The sequence below is a fragment of the Erpetoichthys calabaricus genome, chromosome 5 (genome assembly GCF_900747795.2).
Source record: "Erpetoichthys calabaricus chromosome 5, fErpCal1.3, whole genome shotgun sequence".
NCBI classification, from domain to species: Eukaryota; Metazoa; Chordata; class Cladistia; order Polypteriformes; family Polypteridae; genus Erpetoichthys; species Erpetoichthys calabaricus.
In genome coordinates this window covers 20,244,740-20,266,237 of record NC_041398.2, presented here as the reverse complement: position 1 = coordinate 20,266,237, position 21,498 = coordinate 20,244,740, and the positions used below count along the sequence as shown (strand labels likewise).

Genomic DNA, 21,498 nt, shown 5'->3' with positions numbered 1-21,498 from the left:
TTATGATCTGCTTTCCCAAGCGCAGGCAGCGGAGTGGCGCTGTATGCGTCTTTAACGTTTGCATACAGTAAATCAATAGTCTTATTTCCCCGGGTGTTACAGTCCACATACTGGGAGAATGCAGGTAATGTTTTGTCCATCGTCACCTGGTTAAAGTCTCCAGCGATTAGCACAAGCGTCTCAGGGTGCTGCGTTTGTAACTTAGCAACAGCGGAATGGATGATGTCACTCGCTGACTCCACGTCTGCCCGAGGAGGAATGTATACAATAACAACAATGACATGTCCAAACTCTCTGGGCAAGTAGTAGGGACGTAAACTTACGGCCAACAGTTCGATATCCCTGCAGCAAGTGGAGATTTTGACGTTAACATGTCCAGAGTGACACCACCGTGTATTAACATAGAGAGCGAGTCCTCCTCCTTTGTGCTTCCCACAGGTACTTGCATCTCTGTCCGCTCTAACTGTGCTAAACCCGGGTAGCTCCACGTTGGCATCTGGGATGGTGGTAGTTAGCCACGTTTCGCAGAAACACAACAAACTGCATTCTCTGTAGGTCCTTACATTTTTCACCAGCGCAGCCAGTTCGTCGATCTTATTTGAGATTGAGTTTACATTCCCCAGAATCACAGAAGGCACCGAAGGCTTGAAACGCCACTTTCTCGCAAGCCGCTTCTTTTTTAGCTTAGTGCCGGCTCTGCTGCCACGATACCGCCTTCTTACCTCGTCAGGTAAATATGGAACCACACCGGCACTGGCATTTGTTCTCAGCGCCCGAAGTTGAGTACTTGAATAGATGAGTCTCGGCGTGTAAAAATCCATGCCCACGTTGTAAAAGTAAGTGTGTCCAGGGAAGGAATCCACATAAAATAAAGTGGTAGGAGTGATCAATAAATAAAAATAGAAAAATAAAAGTAGAAAAGTACACATACATATACAGTCATACACGGAGCTGCTGAAAAGGCTGCCACTCACGGCGGCGCCGGATTAGTGATTAACTACACGTCCATTGTCGCCGCAGCCCTTTGCCAATAGAACGTCACTGGTCATTTGTGTCAGTAAAGACCCTCCATATGGAAGATGTGCGGATGAATGACCGAACTTTTTTCAGAACAAACGCCAATCGAGTTGTTTTGAACGAAGAAACGTGTGGATGCTCCAAGCAGAACACCTGAGAGATGCAAAGAAACATTAACTTGAACTTCACGTTGGACCTGACTGGTCCATTCAGCCATCATCAAACCCAACAAATTCATAAGCGACGTGGGGAGTCGGAGCTCATCTTGCAGCACAGATAGAAGTTAGTTATTGAGCTCATCATGACGGTCATCATAATTCTCAGACCTACTTAATGAAATTTAAAATCACATGACACCAGTGCCTAGCCTGGCAGCATCAGACGCAAGGCAGGAACCAGCGCTTGGGCACTATGGCAGTCGTTTGTGGGTCTTAATTACTCCGTTGATTTGCGAGATTCAAAAGAAAGCTTCTTAGAATTGGAAGATTACTTCGTTTCTAATTAATACCACCTCCGTGCAGTAGATGGCAGTGTTTAACCACATAACTTCGCTGCTTGTCGCGCTCTGTTGACTTGTTTTGTTTCTCTTTGTTGATTTCTGCCCTCAGACCGCTTCGGCTGTCTAACGGGACTTCACTTTAGAGAGAAAAGGGAGAAGGAAGACAGAAAAAAGGAAGAGCGGCGAGTAGAAGTGTCGGTGAGTAACGGGTGGTGCGGCTCTGATTGGTATAAACGAGCGCGGTACTCATAGGGCTGGAATGACGGCGAGACCGAACATCATGGACAGTGTGAGGCGATGAATCCTAGGAAAGCGAAATATGAATGAGGGCACCGGCAGTTCTGGTCGTGAACGGCCCGCCGCACTCTTTTACTGCTCGTCTCGTCCCGTTGTGTGATTTGTATTCGTTCCGCTTTACTTGAATCCGCTTGCCGACTGCTCTTACTAGCAGAAGAAGGAGATGACAAAGAGAAAGCAGAACCGAATAGGGCGGGGAGTGTTGGTGAGCAGCGGCTGACATTACGAGAGGGTGAGGAGCAGGACAAAGGCTGGACTGTCGGGGGCACAGAACGAGAAGGGCCGAACGTGGGTGACGAATCTCGAGAGGCCATGACAGTCACGGCGACCTGCCCGAGTCCATCTCCCACCTCACGCTTTCACTCGCCCATTCGCATTCACGCAGGTCGAGGCAGTATAGGCACCCATTTAAAAGCCGCTCGTTCGTCCCGTCGATGTGAGTGCCATTCAGTCCGTGTTTAGTGGGCTGTAGGAGTCGCACAGATCAGACATTCCAAGTTGGTACTTTCACAAGGATGTCCTCCCAGGTAGCGGTTACAATCCGAATAGAGTGGTGGGAATACATCCGATGTGGATAAGAGGAGTATCCTGGTAGCATCGGATACGAAAAGTATGAACCAGACCCAGACGGGGCACACTCCCACTCGCTTATGCTGAGCCACCGTTCATCCTGCATTTTTGTTTCTCCTTCTAGTAACAAGCAGTCGTTGTAAGAAAAAAGAAAGACGAGGTACATCATCATAAACAGGCACGCTTGCTTGAACGTCCGAAAGAGTCGTCGGATCACATAAACATCCAGAAGACTTTCGTGAAGGTGCAAGACAAGTGGGAGGACGTCAGCGAAAAGATGAACCCACCCGATAATGGACATTTTTGAAAATCTTTATTTGTCCCATTTTGTTTGCAACAATGGCAAAAATAGGCACTGCAGTGTGCAGTTGAGGCTTTGGAAGTCGTACCTTTAGGTTGTGGGTTCAAATCCCACTGTTGACACCGTGTGACCCTGAGCAAGTCACTTCACCTGTCTCTGACCCAGTGGGAAAAACAAAAGAAAGAGAAAAAAATGTACCTCAGATGTTGCAAGTCCATCCATCCATCCATCCATCCATTATCCAACCCGCTGAATCCGAACACAGGGTCACGGGGGTCTGCTGGAGCCAATCCCAGCCAACACAGGGCACAAGGCAGGAACCAATCCCGGGCAGGGTGCCAACCCACCGCAGGACACACACAAACACACCCACACACCAAGCACACACTAGGGCCAATTTAGAATCACCAATCCACCTAACCTGCGTGTCTTTGGACTGTGGGAGGAAACCCACACAGACACGGGGAGAACATGCAAACTCCACGCAGGGAGGACCCGGGAAGCGAACCCGGGTCTCCTAACTGCGAGGCAGCAGTGCTACCACTGCGCCACCGTGCCGCCCATGTTGCAAGTCACCTTGGACAAAGGCAACAGCAACATAATAGGTTATTATTATTTTTTATTTTATTATTATTATTATTATTATTATTATAAACTGATGACATGACGCAAGCAGGTTGAATGTATACGGTTAGGCGTAACCCCTTTTTAAACGCCTTGGTATGCTTTCAGACAGAATGATGCATTGTGGGTAACCACTGCTAAAACGTCATTAAGATTCAGCTTGTCGTGAGGGCGGCACGGTGGCGCAGTGGGTAGCGCTGCTGCCTCGCAGTTAGGAGACCCAGTTTCGCTTCCTGTGCAGAATTTGCATGTTCTCCCCGTGTCTGCGTGGGTTTCCTCCGGGTGCTCCGGTTTCCTCCCACAGTCCAAAGACATGCAGGTTAGGTGGATTGGCGATTCTAAATTGTCCCTAGTGTGTGTGTGTGTGTGTGTGTCCTACGGTGGGTTGGCGCCCTGCCCAGGATTGGTTCCCTGCCTTGCGCCATGTGTTGGCTGGGATTGGCTCCAGCAAACCCCCGTGACCCTGTGTTCGGATTCAGCGGGTTGGAAAATGGATGGATGGATTATTATTATTAATTTCATGCTTTCTTGCAAAACGGAGATATAATTGTGATTTAATCAGCTTGGCGTGACACCGAACAGCAGCAAACAATATTAATATGACGGTAAATAAAAATAAAAGTCATACCGCTGGTGTCCCGAAGTCAACATGTCAGGTTTCCAGTCACGTAGACCCAGCCGTTCAAACAACGCGATGAATGCTGCATCACGTGGGCTGTCGCTGACTGCAAGAGAACAGCGAGCTGCAGAGATTCATAGTAATGTGACTGCAGTACTTTATAAAACCAGCAGGTGGAACATTTGAGCTTCTACCAGTAAAGCGGCAGCCACGGATCTTGGTTTGCATTTAGTGAGAATTCTTTTCCACCTATTGAATTTAATTTGTACACCGCTTAGATGTTTGTTGATTTTAAACAGTCATTATACTGTCGTTTGGAATGTGTTGTTTTCAGGCATACATGTAAACATTTGTAGTAAAAAAGATAACACTAATGATAGTACAGTTTATTTAATTACTCTTTTCAACACACACAGGAATGAAATCTTATTCCTGTTACTCAAAAAAAAAAATTCTATATATACTAGGGAGCTTTGCCCCCTGTTTGCTTCGCGAGACCACCCCCTCGATCCCTGGGGCCACTTCACACATCTGTCGCTCGCGTTCTGAACGCACGCTTTGGAGATGCGGATGAATCACCTGCTTGCTTACTGCTCCACCTGCTGTGCTGCATGTTCTGCTTCTCACGCTGCATGTTGATCATTTCTACAACACCTGTCCTTTGGTCTCACTGCTTTGTCTCTCGCGGGACGTCCGGGCTGATTATTACTTTCCTTATTTTCTGAACTTGCACATTGATTATTATTCTCTTGTGCATCCTTTTTTGTCTTCTTTTCTCTCCAACGCTTTTGTGTCTCTTTTCGACGCGCTGCTCTTTCTTTTTCGATTAGTCGTTCACGTGTCCTCTAGAACGTATAACATTTCTAAGAGCTGGGAGCACATGAAGTGTGTCTGCCAAAAGCATTCCAACAACTGTGAGGTTAGATGTCCGTGAACTTGTTTTAAATTGTAAGTAGGGCGTGACGTGGTTGTAATGTCTAGTCTCGCGTGACATCAAAGTGTCTCTCCGTACATCTATGGTACTTACCAAATAATGCACAGAGCACACAACACGTGTTTCGTCCCTAATTGGGGCTCATTGGGTGTACACACTTTTGCGTCTCCTTGCGGGGATCAAACCTTGGACGTCTGTGCCCTGTACCATTCTTACATACTTCTCTGCCACTCCCGACTTCCTCATACAATACCACAGCTCCTCTCTCCTCACCCTGTCATTTGCTTTCTCCAGGTCCACAAAGACGCAATGCTACTCCTTCTGGCCTTCTCTAAGTTTCTCCATCAACATCCTCAGAACAAACATCTCATCTCTGGTGCTCTTTCTTGGCATGAAACCATCCTGCTGCTCACTAATCATCACCTGTCTTCTTAACTGAGCTTCCACTACTCTTTCCCATAACTTCATGCTGTGGCTCATCAATTTTATCCCTCTGTAGTTACTACAGTCCTGCACATCCCCCTTATTCTTAAATATCAGCACCAGTACACTTCTTCTCCACTCCTCAGGCATCTTCTCACTTTCCAAGATTCCATTAAACAATCTGGTTAAAAACTCCACTGCTATCTTTCCTAAACACCTCCATGCTTCTACAGGTACGTCATCTGGACCAACAGCCTTTCCATTCTTCATCCTCTTCATAGCTGTCCTTTCTTCCTCCTTGCTAATCCGTTGCACTTCCTGATTCACTATCTCCACATCAACCAACCTCTTCTCTCTCTCTCATTTATTCATTCATCAGCCACTCCAAGCACACTATAAAGGATAATAATGGAAACATACTCACAAGCGAGGAGAGTGTGATCAATAGGGTTATTAACAGCATTTCGATATACTGTATGCTCCCTGTAAGCACAGACCCTACAGTACCACTGATGAGTGCTTCAAGTATGGCAGCAGAAATCTTACATTTCCTCAGTTGCCTGAGGTGATCTAGGCACTGTCTTGCTTTCTGCACCAGTATGGAGGTATGATTAGTCCTTGTCAGGTTCTCAGAAATGTGCAATCAAGGTACCCTTAGCTGCTGACTCTCTGCACCGGAGTCCCATAAATCCTCAGTGGGTTGTAGTTTCTCAGGCAGTTTCCACCTGAAGTCCACGATCATCCTGTTGGTTTTAAGAGCCATTCTGGTCCAAGTTGTTAGTTGGACACCAACGAGACGGCACCTCCACCTCTTCCAGGTAGGCAAATTCATCCTCACCAGAGACCAAGTCCACCACAAATGGGTCATCTGCAGATTTCACAACAGTTTTGGAATTGTGCGTAGCTCTTGAGTGTAGACAGAATAAAGCAGAAGACTCAGAAGTTCTGTCGTGGCGAAAAATTGTCACCAGAAGGCTTTTTACCTGAAATGAAGGCTATTAGGAGACCCTGGATAGGCAAACAGAACCTACAGTTTCATTGCAATAAAATAACTATAATAATAACACGGACTCAACCCAATACGACCAAATTGAGCTGAGCCCTGAACAGTTCCGGGCTCAAAACTTTTCTAGTAATTTCTTATCATTCCGACCTCGCTCATATTACATCATTTGCTCTTTTCTCTGACTCCCCCTGCACCGCCCCAGCCTGTACCTCGAGTTCCCATGGGAACCGTTATTATCTCCTGACTTTCCTGCAGCTGGCCCCTCTGGTATTTTCACTGTCTGTTGTCCATTTTTGGTTTCTTTTTTGCTTATTTTTGATTGGTCTAAGGCTGGGCAGATGCTCCCTCTCCCATATTTGGTCAGTCCCTTATCACTTCCTGTCCCTTGGCCTTCAAGCTATTTTATAATGATGATTTAAAGCTAAGCTTCAATTAAAAAGAAATATGGCATGTGCTTTTATTTAATCATTTACTTGGCAATCCTGCCTTGCATTAGTATCTACACTAAGGTTAATGCTTATGTATTTGTCTATATTTATTTATGCTAAAACATGAATACACTAATTTTACTTTTCATACATTACATCATCTTCCTTTTTCTGTTTCTGCTGACTCACTGTTCCAGCTGGCTTCTTACGTGCCTATCCTGACCATTTTTCCTGTATTTTGTCATTGGTATCGTTCCTCAGCTTCCTAACCTTCAAACACAGGTGTCCTGGACCCCCCTTCTGTCCTCGGGTAGTTTCTGTGCGTCATTCTTGTCCTGTTCTATTCTCCATCCATCCATCCATTGTCCAACCCACTGAATCTGAACACAGGGTCATTGGGGTCTGCTGGAGCCAATCCCAGCCAACACAGGGCACAAGGCAGGAACCAATCCCACTGCAGGACACACACACACCCACACACACACTAGGGACAATTTAGAATCGCCAATCCACCTAAGCAGCATGTCTTTGGACTGTGGGAGGAAACCCCCGCAGACACGGGGAGAACATGCAAACTCCACGCAGGGAGGACCTGGGAAGCGAACCCAGACAGGTCTCCTAACTGTGAGGCAGCAGTGCTACCACTGTGCCACCGTGCCGCCCCCTGTTCTATTCTTCCTCTCTTAATACTGGTAATTTTCCTTTTTTACTCGAAAATGCATTATGCATTTGCTTGACCTATCTTATTTGCTTAACATTCTAAATTATACTTAATTCTTAATGTTTTAGAAGCTATTAATTACATTTATGGCTATTTATGCTAATATGCTATTTATGCCTAATGTATAACATTTTTTCCTTCTATAATTCAAGTTCAAAGTTTGTCATGTGTACAATAAGGAAACACTTTTCCCTGTACAATGAAATTCTTTCTTTGCTGTCCACACCAAATGACCAAACCAACGTACAGTCGACCCTCGATATACGACCGGCCTGACATGCGAACAACTTGATTTATGACCAAAATTTTTGTTTTGATTTACGACCGACGTCTTGCGTTACGACCCGAATGCGGTCACGTGTATCCACTTGCGTGATTGTAAACAAACAGCCGAGAGCGTTCGTAAGTGTCAGTCAGAGCCCAGATACATGTGTCTGTGGATGCAATTTCGGTCAGTGCAATGATTTATATAATTTTTTTTCGATAATTGCTAAGGAAGGAAGAGAAGGAAATTGTGCGGAAATATGAGAGTGGTGTTTGTGTGACCGATCTCGCTAATATGTACAGCATGTCGAAATCCACCATCTCGACAATTTTACAAAGAAAAGATTTGCATAAGGAGGCTCCTTCCAAACAATAACCACCTTCCATTTCATTCTCCTCCTCCTCCCTTCCTGCAGCCCAAAGATGTCAACTTAAATGGTGAGTACAGTATGAAATTGTTTCTGGTAGGCACTTTTTATAACTTTTTGGTTAGTACATTAGAAAAATTATTGGTGTTTTGGTAAATTCTGCACATTATACAACCCTTTTTTATTATGAAAAGTTAAGTAAGTGTTGCTGTGGGAGGTTCGGAATGCATTATGGGTATTTCCATTATTTCTTATGGGAAAAATAGTCTTGACTTACAACCAACTTGAGTTACAACCAGCCTTCACGAATGAATTGAGTTTGTAAGTCAAGGGTCCACTGTATAAAAATAAACATAAATACAGTGGGGCAAAAAAGTATTTAGTCAGCCACCAATTGTGCAAGTTCTCCCACTTAAAAAGATGAGAGAGGCCTGTAATTTTCATCATAGGTAGACCTCAACTATGAGAGACAAAATGAGAATACAAAATCCAAAAAATCACATTGTCTGATTTTTAAAGAATTTATTTGCAAATTATGGTGTAAAATAAGTATTTGGTCACCTACTGTACAAACAAGCAAGATTTCTGGCTCTCCCAGACCTGTAACTTCTTCTGTAAGAGGCTCCTCTGTCCTCCACTCGTCACCTGTATTAATGGCACCTGTTTGAACTCGTTCTCAATATAAAAGACACCTGTCCACAACCTCAAACAGTCACACTCCAAACTCCACTATGGCCAAAGACCAAAGAGCTGTCAAAGGACACCAGAAACAAAATTGTAGACCTGCACCAGGCTGGGAAGACTGAATCTGCAATAGGTAAGCAGCTTGGTGTGAAGAAATCAACTGTGGGAGCAATTATTAGAAAATGGAAGACATACAAGACCACTGATAATCTCCCTCAATCTGGGGCTCCACGCAAGATCTCACCCCGTGGGGTCAAAATGATCACAAGAACAGTGAGCAAAAATCCCAGAACCACACGGGGGGACCTAGTGAATGACCTGCAGAGAGCTGGGACCAAAGTAACAAAGGCGACCATCAGTAACACACTACGCCGCCAGGGACTCAAATCCTGCAGTGCCAGACATGTCCCCCTGCTTAAGCCAGTACATGTGCAGGCCTGTCTGAAGTTTTCTAGAGAGCATTTGGATGATCCAGAAGAGGATTGGGAGAATGTCATATGGTCAGATGAAAAAATTCTACTCATCGTGTTTGGAGGAGAAAGAATGCTGAGTTGCATCCAAAGAACACCATACCTACTGTAAAGCATGGGGGTGGACACATCACGCTTTGGGGCTGTTTTTCTGCAAAGGGACCAGGACGACTGATCCATGTAAAGGACAGAATGAATGGGGCCAAGTATCATCAGATTTGGAGTGAAAACCTCCTTCCATCAGCAAGGGCATTGAAGATGAAACGTGGCTGGGTCTTTCAGTATGACAATGATCCCAAACACACCGCCCGGGTAATGAAGGAGTGCCTTCGTAAGAAGCATTTCAAGGTCCTGGAGTGGCCTAGCCAGTCTCCAGATCTCAACCCCATAGAAAATCTTTGGAGGGAGTTGAAAGTCCGTGTTGTCCAGCGACAGCCCTAAAACATCACTGCTCTACAGGAGATCTGCATGGAGGAATGGGCCAAAATACCAGCAACAGTGTGTGAAAACCTTGTGAAGACTTACAGAAAACGTTTGACCTCTGTCATTGTCAACAAAGGGTATATAACAAAGTACTGAGATGAACTTTTGTTATTGACCAAATACTTATTTTTCCACCATAATTTGCAAATAAATTCTTTAAAAATCAGACCATGTGATTTTTTGGATTTTTTTTTCCTCATTTTGTCTCTCATAGTTGAGGTTTACCTATGATGGAAATTACAGGCCTCTCTCATCTTTGTAAGTGGGAGAACTTGCACAATTTGTGGCTGACTAAATACTTTTAGATTGGGACCAAGCTGCCAGAGGCGGGGTCTGCTCTTTAGGGCTTGGTAAACTGTGAAACGGTGATGACTAGACTTTTCATGAGACCATAAGTTCCTCTTTCAGCTAGTTCTGGCCTGTTAATGCGGTAAGCAAGACCAAGTGATCAAATTAGTTCTTCTTATGGACCAACTGAAATGTCACCCTGAGACTTGTTCTTGTAAACTTTCGCTTCATCACTACAAGAATGCTAGTAGGCAGATGACTACAATTTAATTTGTTTCAGACACATTATGAAAACGGAGACGGTGGGCCACCTTACCTTTTTTTTAAATGCAGGAGCTGGCAGGAGGTCATTCGTAGACTGGGAAGATTGGCCATGTGAACTCTAGTTGCTGGGAGAACCAAGGAGGCCACCAGTCCTTTAAGGGCCTTTTTAGTGAAAGCTCATGGGTAATGGGGACATCGGGGAGGGGGGCAGATTGGAAGGGAGAGTTCTAGCCTGGTGGAAGTGGAGCAAAAAGAGGACTGATGTGACCAGGAAATAACTGGGGGGCTTGGCCAATAGAGACATCTGTAAGGCATGAAAATGTTCGTCTTATGAAGAAATAAGAACATAGAAGCTCAGGTTAAGGGTTGAGGATCCTCCCCATATCAGTATAAGCTACAGGTCAAAATCCAAGCAAAACATTTGACAACATAAAGTCCGTTCTTGATTCTTTTACAGTCATATGAAAAAGTTTGGGAACCCCTCTCAGCCTGCATAATAATTGACTCTCCTTTCAACAAAAAACATAACAGTGGTACGTCTTTCATTTCCTAGGAACATCTGAGCACTGCGGTGTTTTCCGAAGAAAGATTTTTAGTGACGCAGGATTTAGTTGTATGAAATTAAATCAAATGTGAAAAACTGGCTGTGCACAAATGTGGGTCCCCTTGTCATTGTGCTGATTTGAATGCCTGTCACTGCTCAATGCTGATTACTTGGTGTGATGAGCTCGTTAACCCTTCATAGACCGGTGTGTCCCATCATGAGATATAAAGGTATTTAAGGTGGTCAATTTCAAGTTGTGCTTCCCTTTGACTCTCCTCTGAAGAGGGACAGCATGGGATCCTCAAAGCAACTCTCCAAAGATCTGAAAACAAAGATTGTTGAGTCTCCTGGTTTAGGGAAAGGCTACAAAAAGCCATCTTAGAGGTTTAAACTGTCAGTTTCAACTGTAAGGAATGGAACCAGGAAATGGAAGGCCACAGGCACAGTTGCTGTTAAACCCAGCAGGTCTGGCAGGCCAAGAAAAATACAGGAGCGGCATATGAGCAGGATTGTGAGAATGGTGACAGACAGCCCACAGATCACCTCCAAAGACTTGCAAGGACATCTTGCTGCAGAAGGTGTATCTGTACATCGATCTACAATTCAGCACAATTTGCACAAAGAACATCTGTATGGCAGGGTGATGAGAAAGAAGCCCTTTCTGCACTCGGGCCACAAACAGAGTCGCTTGTTGTATGCCAATGCTCATTTAGACAAGCCAGATTAATTCTGGAACAAAATGATGAGACAAAAATGGAGTTATTTGGTCAGAACAAAAAGCATTTTGCATGCTGGAAGAACAACACAGCAGTCCAAGAAAAACTCCTGCTACCTCCTGTCAAATTTGGTGGAGGTCCCATCGTGCTGTGGGGCTGTGTGGCTAGTTCAGGGACTGGGGCCCTTGTTAAAGTCGAGGGTCGGATGAATTCAACCCAATATCAACAAATTCTTCAGGATAATGTTCAAGCATCAGTCACAAAGTTGAAGTTACGCAGGGGTTGGATATTCCAACAAGACAATGACCCAAAACACAGTTGGAAATCTACAAAGGCATTCATGCAGAGGGAGAAGTACAATGTTCTGGAATGGCCGTCACAGTCCCCTGACTTGAATATCATCGAAAATCTATGGGTTGATTTGAAGCAGGCTGTCCATCAAATTGAACTGAACTGGAGAGATTTTGTATGAAGAATGGTCAACAATACCTCCATCCAGAATCCAGACACTCATCAAAGGCTATAGGAGGACAGCGGAGGCTGTGAGATTTACAGAAGGAGGCTCAACTAAGTATTGATGTCATATCTCTGTTGGGGTGCCCACATTTATGTACCTGTCTAATTTTGTTATAATGCACATTTTCTGTTAATCCATTAAACTTAATGTTACTGTTGAAATACTACTGTTTCCATAAGCCATGTCGTATATTAAAAGGAAGTTGCTACTTTGAAAGCTCAGCCAATGAGAAACAAAAATCCAAAGAATTAAGAGGGGGTCCCAAACTTTTTCATATGATTGTATATGAAACAAAAAGGAAGTGCTATTAGTGGGGAGGAAATGTGGTGGATAGTGGAGCTGACGTTGATCACAGTGGCCGGAGATGACGTCCAGAGCGGAGCTGAGGAACTGAGGTCATCGGGGAAGTCCGTAGGTGTGGTGACTCCACAGAGCCGGCCGAGGAGTCTTTTGTATGAACTGGATGAGATGACCGGTAGGTTTGCTTTATTCTGTTGTTTTTCTGTGGAATGAAGGAGAGAAAAGCATCAGTGCCGCATTTCAGCCCCCTGTCCTCTGTTCTTTCCCTGCGTGATCAGGCCTTTTGACTGTCCCCTAAGCGTGCATGTGTGTGACAGCCTCCATGCCAGGAAATCAATTGAGTGAGTGTACAAGGGTCAGCTGACTGGAGTGAGAAGAGGAGTGCCTTGGGTAGTGGGGCGGGTGGATGAGGATCGGCAGCCATTCAGGTAGGCCCCCTTTAGGCTGTAGGTGGGTTTGTTCTTAGTTTAAAGGCATGGCAAATGTTAGTCAAGACGGGTTGGTGCTCGACGGTCTTCCTCAAGGTGTATTTCTGTTATTTTCACTGTGATTGAGGTTTTTGGTTATCCGTCCATCACGGATGGAGTTTCTTTGAGATTGTGGCCTGCATGTGCTTTTAGTTAGACTTGTGCTGCTGGCATGCAAAGGTTCAAAGGTGTTCTTGACTACGTCTAGTTCAGTAGCCCTTTATATCTCTCTCAAGTTGGTTTCCACTTTTGTAAACGTTTTCCCCCTTTCCTTGTTCTCGTCTTTGTCTTGATCAGCTGCACTTTGTCTCCATATCAGGTCTGTTTTCACTCCACACCTGCCGAGATCTCCTTGGGCACACGTGGAGGATTCAGAACATTCCAGATCTCTCATGAACACAGAGTTGGTAGTGTTCGGTTAATGGTTAAAAGGCTAGAGGTTAACCATAAAATGCATTCAAGTTATTTTTGCTGACTTTATGAAGTAAATTCTATCACTTTCATTGTTACAGATAAAAAGGAGCCTCGTTCACATGGCCACGTCACTGAGCTTTCCAGTGGCCTCCAGACCAGCACTGGCCATGTGAAGGAGGGACTGCTTGACGAGAAGAGCAGAGACTCGGTGTTGGGAAAACGTTTCACACAGAGTATGGCCTCCGCCAGAGATGATGGCATCGCGAAAAGAGTGGCGCACGTTAAACAAGAGGACTTGGAGTGGAGTGAAGCAGAGGACGTGTGTGTCAAACTGGAGGATCGTGAAGGTCGAATCTCGATGTTGAAAGTGGAGGACTCCGAGCACAAGGCTGTGGAGATTAAAGTTGAGGACCACGTGCATTTTGAACCACTAAACCATGACACAAGGGATTCTTTCAAGGAAGAGACTTGTGAGGAGTCTCGCTTCAGCGTACCACCGTGGCTCGCTAATACCGCACAACTGGCTGCCCGGCAGAATTCTATGGAACTGAAATCTGAGATAGTGGAGTTTGAAGAAGACATCAGCAAAGGAGATGGGAGAAAGGCTGACGAGCCGAAGTCACCTAGGGCTGGTGGAATAAGTAAGTATAGTGCTGATGATTAATAAATCAGTAAGGCTCATAGCTAGGGGAACGCCATGTGACGGTGCTGGCCGGCTCCTTTCTCCCCTTCCATTCCGGAAGCCTCTCGAACCTGGCACCGTCAGTACCATAACCGAGATCCACTATATAAGGGGTTGGTGAAAAAGTGTTTTTAATAAAAACCACATCCAAAACAGTGTGCAAAGTGCCAGCGCTTCCATATCCATAATAAAGCATCCAATAAAATGAAGGTGACGGTGGAGATTAAAAAGTTATAATAAATAAATCCATTAAAAGCAGAGGTTAAGAACACACAGTCATTGAATCCTTAATGTTCTTTTTAGTACAGGATGATCCCAGCCCACCTCCTCCTTCTTCTTCATCTCCCCGGCTCACCCATAACTCACGCAGCCGGCAGAGACTCGGCTGCCTCCTAACAGCTTCAGCCAGATCGTCCTGTGCTCGGCGCTCCTCCCGTCATCCTTCACGCACCCGCATTCGTACCTCAGATACAAGGTGAGGTCATCCGCCACGCTTTCCCCACTCCACACAAATGATCAGTGGGGTGAAGCAGCCCCTAGACCGCCAAAATCTACGCTGATTGCGCCGCCTAGACGGCCGGCTCATCTTGCCCGAGACTGCTCTTCCGACTCACTTTTTTAACCTCCAAAGCCAATTCACTTTTGACACCTTACTTCCTTCATTCCCTCCCACAGCCCTTTTTAAAAACTGTTAGCCAATTGGGTGCAGGTGTGTGGAGCCGCTCCATCCGCAGCAGCTTGGAGGCTCCTGATCGAGCTCTGCACGTGAATGCGGCGCAGTCAGACAGCTCGTCCGCTAACACACCCGCATAGAGCCGGCAACCAAACCCCGGGCGCGATTATTTATGTAAGATCGGCACTGGGCCTATGTGGGACTTGAAAAAGACATTTTAAGTTGGTTAATGAAATATCAGTTTGCCATTGTAAGTACCTGTAATTAACTCTTTCAGGGCTGATGTTGACTTTTGTCCAAATTCAGGGGTAGAGAACGATAATCGGCTGTAAACTGCGACAAAACGCGCCCTTACGTTTTAGTTTGACTCTCTTTGCTTGAAGGAAAGTTACATGGCTTTGTTGATTTGACTTCGATTCCCTGGGTGTGCATGTGTAGTGAAGAGCAAACAGCCTCTAAAATGGTATCGACATCTGGCGAGACTAAAGCAAATGTGTAAAGCAAAATACTCCATGGAAATTTTACGCATTATCGCTGAATCGAACACTGACTTTTTGGACTCTTGAGTTTAATGCAAGAGATCTGGAGAGGGATATCGAAAATGAAAGTGAGGGACTAGCATCGGCTAATCGGCCCCCAGCTGATCGTGGTGCTGAACACGTTTGTGTAGCTGATACGCCTACAGCAGCGTTTGCCTAGGAGGACCACCACTTGTGATGCCAACAGTTACAAACCATATTGCATCATACTGCGACTGCCACCGTCGCCCACCTGCTGTGTGAAGACAAGAGAGGTAGCAGGCCCGCCGTACATGCCTGCTGGTCATCGAGCCGGCCCTACGCAGCCACTGCTGCCAGAGATGCCGAAGAGGTGCCTACAGCAGTACGTAGCAGATGATGTGTGAAAGCAATGCATTGTGTGCGGAGTTTTTTGGAAAAAATATTCAGCCCTCAAAGAGTTAATCCAATAATTCTGGAAGGCTCTTACTTTTACTTTACCTTTCTCTGTTTTAGGAGGTGGTCTCCTTGGGATCCTGAGTTGATTTGTCGTGTGGTGGGTGCGGCAATGCGTTATATCAGCGTGTGCTCCTAACCTCTCTCTCTCTCCCCCACTTTTAGACTTGTACCAAGGTAACCAAAGCACACACGTTTTAAGAAACAGTCAGTCAGTCATTTTCCAACCCGCTATATTCTAACAGAGGGTCACAGGGGTCTGCTGGAGCCAATCCCAACCAGCACAGGGCGCAAGGCAGGAAAAAATCCCCGGGCAGGGCGCCAACCCACCACAGGGCACACACACACACACACACACACACACACGGGCCAATGCACCTAACCTGCGTGTCTGTTGAACTGTGATAGGAAACCCACACAGACACGGGGAGAACATGCAAACTTCACGCAGGGAAGACCTGGAATGCGAACCCAGGTTCTCTACCACTGCGCCACATGGATTATAGACGTTTGATAAATTATTATATCATCTTATACAATATGCTACCTTGGCCATCCGTTTGTCTGTCCAGGATTTTAAATCACCTGTAGCTCGCAAACCGTTTGACCAATTGACCTGAAATTTGGTACACATATGCTACATGGGGCGGCACGGTGGCGCAGTGCGTAGTGCTGCTTCCTCGCAGTTAGGAGACCCGGGTTCGATTCCCGGGTCCACCCTGCATGGAGTTTGCATGTTCTCCCCGTGTCTGCGTGGGTTTCCTCCCACAGTCCAAAGACATGCAGGTTAGGTGGATTAGCGATTCTAAATTGGCCCTAGTGTGTGCTTGGTGTTTGGGTGTGTTTGTGTGTGTGTGTCCAAGTTAGGTTAACTGCTGGGCAATTCTAAACCAAGTGCAGGGTCTGTCTGTGGTTGGGACCCACTCTGTGCCCAGTCCTGCTTGGATGGATCCTAACGTCTCCATAAATCCAAATGAGACAAACAGGTTAGAAAAGAACTTTTAGAGAAGTAAACAGAACTTCATTGATAGACAGATGTGAAAGACAATATATGATAGGTAGATAGATAGATAAAAGGCACTATACACTAGATAGATAGATAGATAGATGACTGTGGTGGGTTGGTGCCCTGCCTAGGATTGGTTCCTGCCTTGTGCCCAGTGTTGGCTGGGATTGGCTCCAGCAGACCCCTGTGACCCTGTGTTCAGATTCAGCGGGTTGGAAAATGGATGGATGGATGGATGGATATACTACATGACGTCTACTATCCGCTTTCGGGGTGATGATATTTTATTACTCTTCTTATTTTTATTTTTTTATTGTAGAAACAACTCTCTGCAGCAGGGTGGGGCATGTGTAAGGGTGCCGTTCTCATTTCCTACCACCTTCGCCGTCACTTCCCCTACCTCTTCATATCTTAAATCATTCTTTGGGCAGATTGAACACTTAATTGCCAGCTTAAGTGAAAAATTAAGAAAAACGTGCTAAGTAATTGCAACACAAAAACTGACTTAATCAGGTTTAACGTGAAAAGATGGCAATGGAAGAAGAGAAGAAGCAGGCGCTTGGGAGGAGAAACGAAGAGCTGCTCAGGAAGCAGCAAGCACATCAACCTCTGAGCAAACGGATGGTAAACGTACAGAGAAAGAGGAGGAAACTGTAAGTCAAGGGGATTCACTGCACTGTCCGCTGTTACCGGTACTATATATTGATGCATAAGACTGAACGCAGACAAACGTTTAACACAGACAGGCTGGCCGTTTACTGGTACAGTGGCGTGCAAAAGTATTCAATCCCCTTGAAAGTCACCATAATTTTCTGCAAGACAAAAGATTTGTACACAGATTTATCCATCCAGTATGTTTACTGTGAGTTCTTATGCCGTAACAAGACAATCCAAATAAGCCATTTATTGTCGATATTGAACTGAAGAAAAGAAACTTCAAAGTTTGTGTTTGCATGCGTATTCAAGCCCTACGCATTTCATCCTTGGTCGAGGACCTTTTTGCTGCAGTAACGGCCTTCATTCTTTTGGGTAAGTACATCCCAGTGTTGCACGTTGTTCACAAGCGATTCCTCCTCGCTCTTCTTGGCAGAATTTCTTTAGAAGCCTCTAAATTGGTGGGATGGCGCCACTGGAAGGCAGTTTTCCAATTGTACCACAGTTTCTCTCTAAAGTGAAGGTCAGGGCTTTGACTTAACCAGTCCAAAACATTCCCCTTTCTTTTTGTGAGCCATTCCAGTGTCATTTTGGCCTTCTGCTGAGGTTCATCGTCCTATTAAAAGATGAAATCTTCTACCAAGCTTGTAGGTTCATAGCAGACTGGAACAGGTTCTTCCTGCAATATTGCGTGGTATCCGTGTCCATCCATTGTCCCTTCCACTCCCAGCATCCCCATCGCCTGATGCTGCCACCACCACCATATTTCACCATTGGTCTGCTGTTTCATGAGGCCTGGCCAGTGTTAATTTTATGCCACACGTGCCTCTTTGAAGCCTGGCTGGAAAGTTCTCTTTTGGCTTCATCTCACCATAAAAACCTTCTCCCATATCTTTCTCCTGCCTTGTTGCAAATGCCATCCTGTGCTTTTATGTGGAATGGCTACCCTCCTGCAGAGGTCTGATTTAAGGACTCCTGCACCTTCACTGCAGTTTCAGCCAAAGGGTATTGCAGACTTCTGTTGGATTTTTAGTGCCCCCCCAAAAAAAACACACACACCATTTGATGTCTAACTGTGATGTTCACTTCTGAGGGATGGTCTGCTCAGGGGCACAATGGGCACTAGCCGGTGGGTCCATGATGTTTCTGATGCCTATGCATGCTTCTGTTTTGCTATCAAAACATGGGACCCAGCACATTACTTTGCCTGGGGGCCTGTAATGCTGGTAAGACGGTCCAGGGCCTGCTCTTGTAAGAGTCTGTGTGCTGGGATGAACCCTCCACTTTCTGGTGATGGACCCAACATTGCGTGATGGAACATCCAGATCCTTTTTTTTTTTTTTTTTGGTAGCCATTTCCTGCCTTGTGCATTTCAATGACTTTGTTTCTCACCTCAGCAGGGTGCTCCTTTGTCTTTATTTTTGCAGTGAGTGTTCAACAAAGACAACGGCCCTTACAAAGGCAGCATTTTATATCCAGAGAGATGGAAAGGACTCGCAAGTTGGACCTCTTGTTTAATTATGACCGTCAAATGACTGTCACCTTTGTGTCATTTTGTGATTCCATTTGCATAAACCTGGAGCTTCTAAAGCACAGAGGTTGAAATATTTGTGCAAATGCTTACTTTGGAGTTTTTCTTCTTCAGTTAAATATCTACAGAAAAGGGTTTATTTTGACGTTGGAAATGTATTGGTCAAGTACACGAGTTCACGTCTAAAATACTGAATGGATAAATATGTGGACAGATCTTTCACTACACAGAAAATTATGACTTTCAAGGGGATTGAATAGTTTTGCACGCCACTGTATTTAGAGTCCTGGCACAGATCAATGGTTTTACCAACCCAAGTCTTTATGGATGCTGTCCAGTGGTGTGTGGAATTCTTGCTTTGCTGTTGCTTCGGGTTCAAGAGGGGGATTCTTCATGCATTGGAGTGCCACTCTGTCTCTTTGCTGCGTGATCCTTGTCAGTGCTGTGCCGCTGGTTCCTCAGCTTGCCTTCTGCTGTCTTTTACCACTTTGTAGGGAGAAGGCGACGTGGAGAAATCTTCAGTAAAAAACGAACAGAGTCTTCAGAGAGACAGTCAGAATTTAGACTTTATTGCAGAGCATAGGAAACCATTGCAGAGCACATAAAGCCATCTCAGATCATGAAGTGAGCTCGGTGGATTGAGGGGGTGGCTCGTTTCAATTTCAGATCTGATCACAACACATCCCCGTTTCGTTCGTATTTCTCGTCATCTGCTTTACATGTTATCTTCACAATAACGACCTCGTGCAGTACCTGTTTTCGAAACAATTACCTCACTTTGTAAACTCCTTTCCCCTAATAATCACCAGTCTTTTCATAGCAATCATTAGGACTCGAAGGTCCTGTTTGCCACATGGCCTGGAGGTGACCATCACCTGATCATGTTTTACATTCCTCACATTCCTAATCTTGAGCTAATAAATTAAGTTGGAACCTGGATGACCCACATATGAGAAACTGAACCGCTCAATTAATAACTGCTTGTTGCACCAACATCCAGTGAGACTAAAATCCTAGGCAGCTCTGCTGGTAATCGCAGCACTCGGCTTCACTGATTAGAGCTAAGCTGCTGGAGCTGGAAGCAGGCGACTGTTTTGATAATCTGCTCTTAAACTCCAGTATATCAATCTTAGATAACACGATGCAGCTTGCTTTCATCTTGATCATCTAGAATATTCATAAGCCTTAAAATATAAAATTAAATGCCATCTAAAAAATGTTTATATGTTTAAAGTGTTTGTGCACTAACATGCAAGTTTACTTTGTTTTCTTTAAGTTTCAGGGACTTTGAGTGTTTGCAGAAACTTGTTTGGTATTTAGTCAGCCTGAAGGCCCCACAGAGCCGCCATGTCCCGCCTCCCCAGAAAACAAAAGCTTGCTTACTCAGTTCCCCCCAAAAAACATAACGTCCTTGGTTCATAGAGAATAAGGCAAGTGAAAAGCAAGCAGGCCACGTTACAAACAAAAGCAGTAACAGTGCCTGTCTCCTCCTTCTTTCGACTGCTCCTGTTAGGGGTTGCCACAGCGGATCATCTTCTTCCAGATCTTTCTGTCCTCGTCATCCCCATCACTTTCATGTCCTCTCTCACCACATCCATAAACCTCTCTTAAGCCTTCCTCTGTTCCTCTTCCCTGTCAGCTCTATCCTTAGCACCCTTCTCCCAGTATACCCAGCATCTCTCCTCTGCACATGTCCAAACCAACACAATCTCACCTTTCTGACTTTGTCTCCCAACCTGAGCTGACCCTCTAATGTCTTCATTTCTAATCCTATCCATCCTCGTCACACCCAATGCAAATCTTAGCATCTTTAACTCTGCCACCTTCAGCTCTGTCTCCTGCGCCACCATCCCGTCTCCAGCCCATATAACATAGCTGGTCTCACTACCGTCCTGTAGACCTTCCCTTTCACTCTTGCTGATACCAGTCTGACACAAGTCACTCCTGACACGGTGCCTGTCTAAGCTGTGTGGCGGGCGGCCGGGACGCCCCTTCTACTTATGTTCTGGGGGAGCAGCCATGGGCTCCTCAGTAACTCCCCCAGGACTCTTGGTGTCAGTCTCCCTGGCTGACGATGGTGCCTCAGTTTCCCCACAAGGTTTCATGGGAGATGGAGTTCTCCACAACCCTGTGGGGATCTGGGGTGGCTGCCAAGGGGTGCTGCATGCATCCCAGAACCAGCCTGGAAGTGCAATCAGAAACAGGTGATCAAGCACCTGGAGCACTTCTGAGTGGACTATAAAAAGGACTGGCAACCACCACTTGGGGCCAGAATCAGGAGGATAGAGGACGAGGTTGCCTGGGAGGAGTGGTGGTGCCAGAAGATGGGTTGCGCGTTGTGGTTTAAGCGCTTTTGAGACTGTGTATTGCCTGTGGGGTTCACGGGGAAGACGTGCCCCACAGGTGAAGAAAATAAATGTCTTGTTGCGTTTTTACACGTGCCTCTGTGTACGTCTGTGCCGGGTCGGGTCTATTCACAGCTGTTTAAAAAGATGTCAAGCAACTCCTTTTAAGAGTCAATAGTCCTAATGACCAATAACGAGGCGTATTGATCTTTCATCTAAACCTTAACAAAGTCATCACTCATTCTGGCCCAAGAGTTTAGATGCTGAAGTTTCCTTTTTGAAGTCATGGCTTCTCAGCCTCATCAGACTGTTGGCTTTAGCTTGACAGATGGGGTATCCACGTCATGTTCATTATGAGAAGAGAATGTCACCTTTTCAGCCCCTCATATGGTCTTGGGTTTCAGAAGGTCATTCTTAGGGTTGCCAGATTAGACAA

General features: G+C 45.5%; 2 protein-coding genes across 2 annotated transcripts in view; one reads left to right on the top strand and one right to left on the bottom strand.

Moving 5' to 3' along the window:
- Nucleotides 1–21,498, bottom strand: part of LOC114641676 (zinc finger protein 501-like) — a 202,253-nt gene that overhangs the window by 30,228 nt on the left and 150,527 nt on the right. The gene's annotated exons all lie outside the window — the stretch shown is intronic.
- Nucleotides 1,610–21,498, top strand: part of LOC114641673 (zinc finger protein 883-like) — a 28,908-nt gene continuing 9,019 nt past the window's right edge. Inside the window, exons 1-2 of the mRNA XM_028790693.2 lie at nt 1,610–1,714; nt 13,317–13,859. Coding sequence (XP_028646526.1) covers nt 13,454–13,859 — 406 coding nt within the window. The 5' untranslated portion in view covers nt 1,610–1,714; nt 13,317–13,453. The remainder of the gene's footprint in view (nt 1,715–13,316; nt 13,860–21,498) is intronic.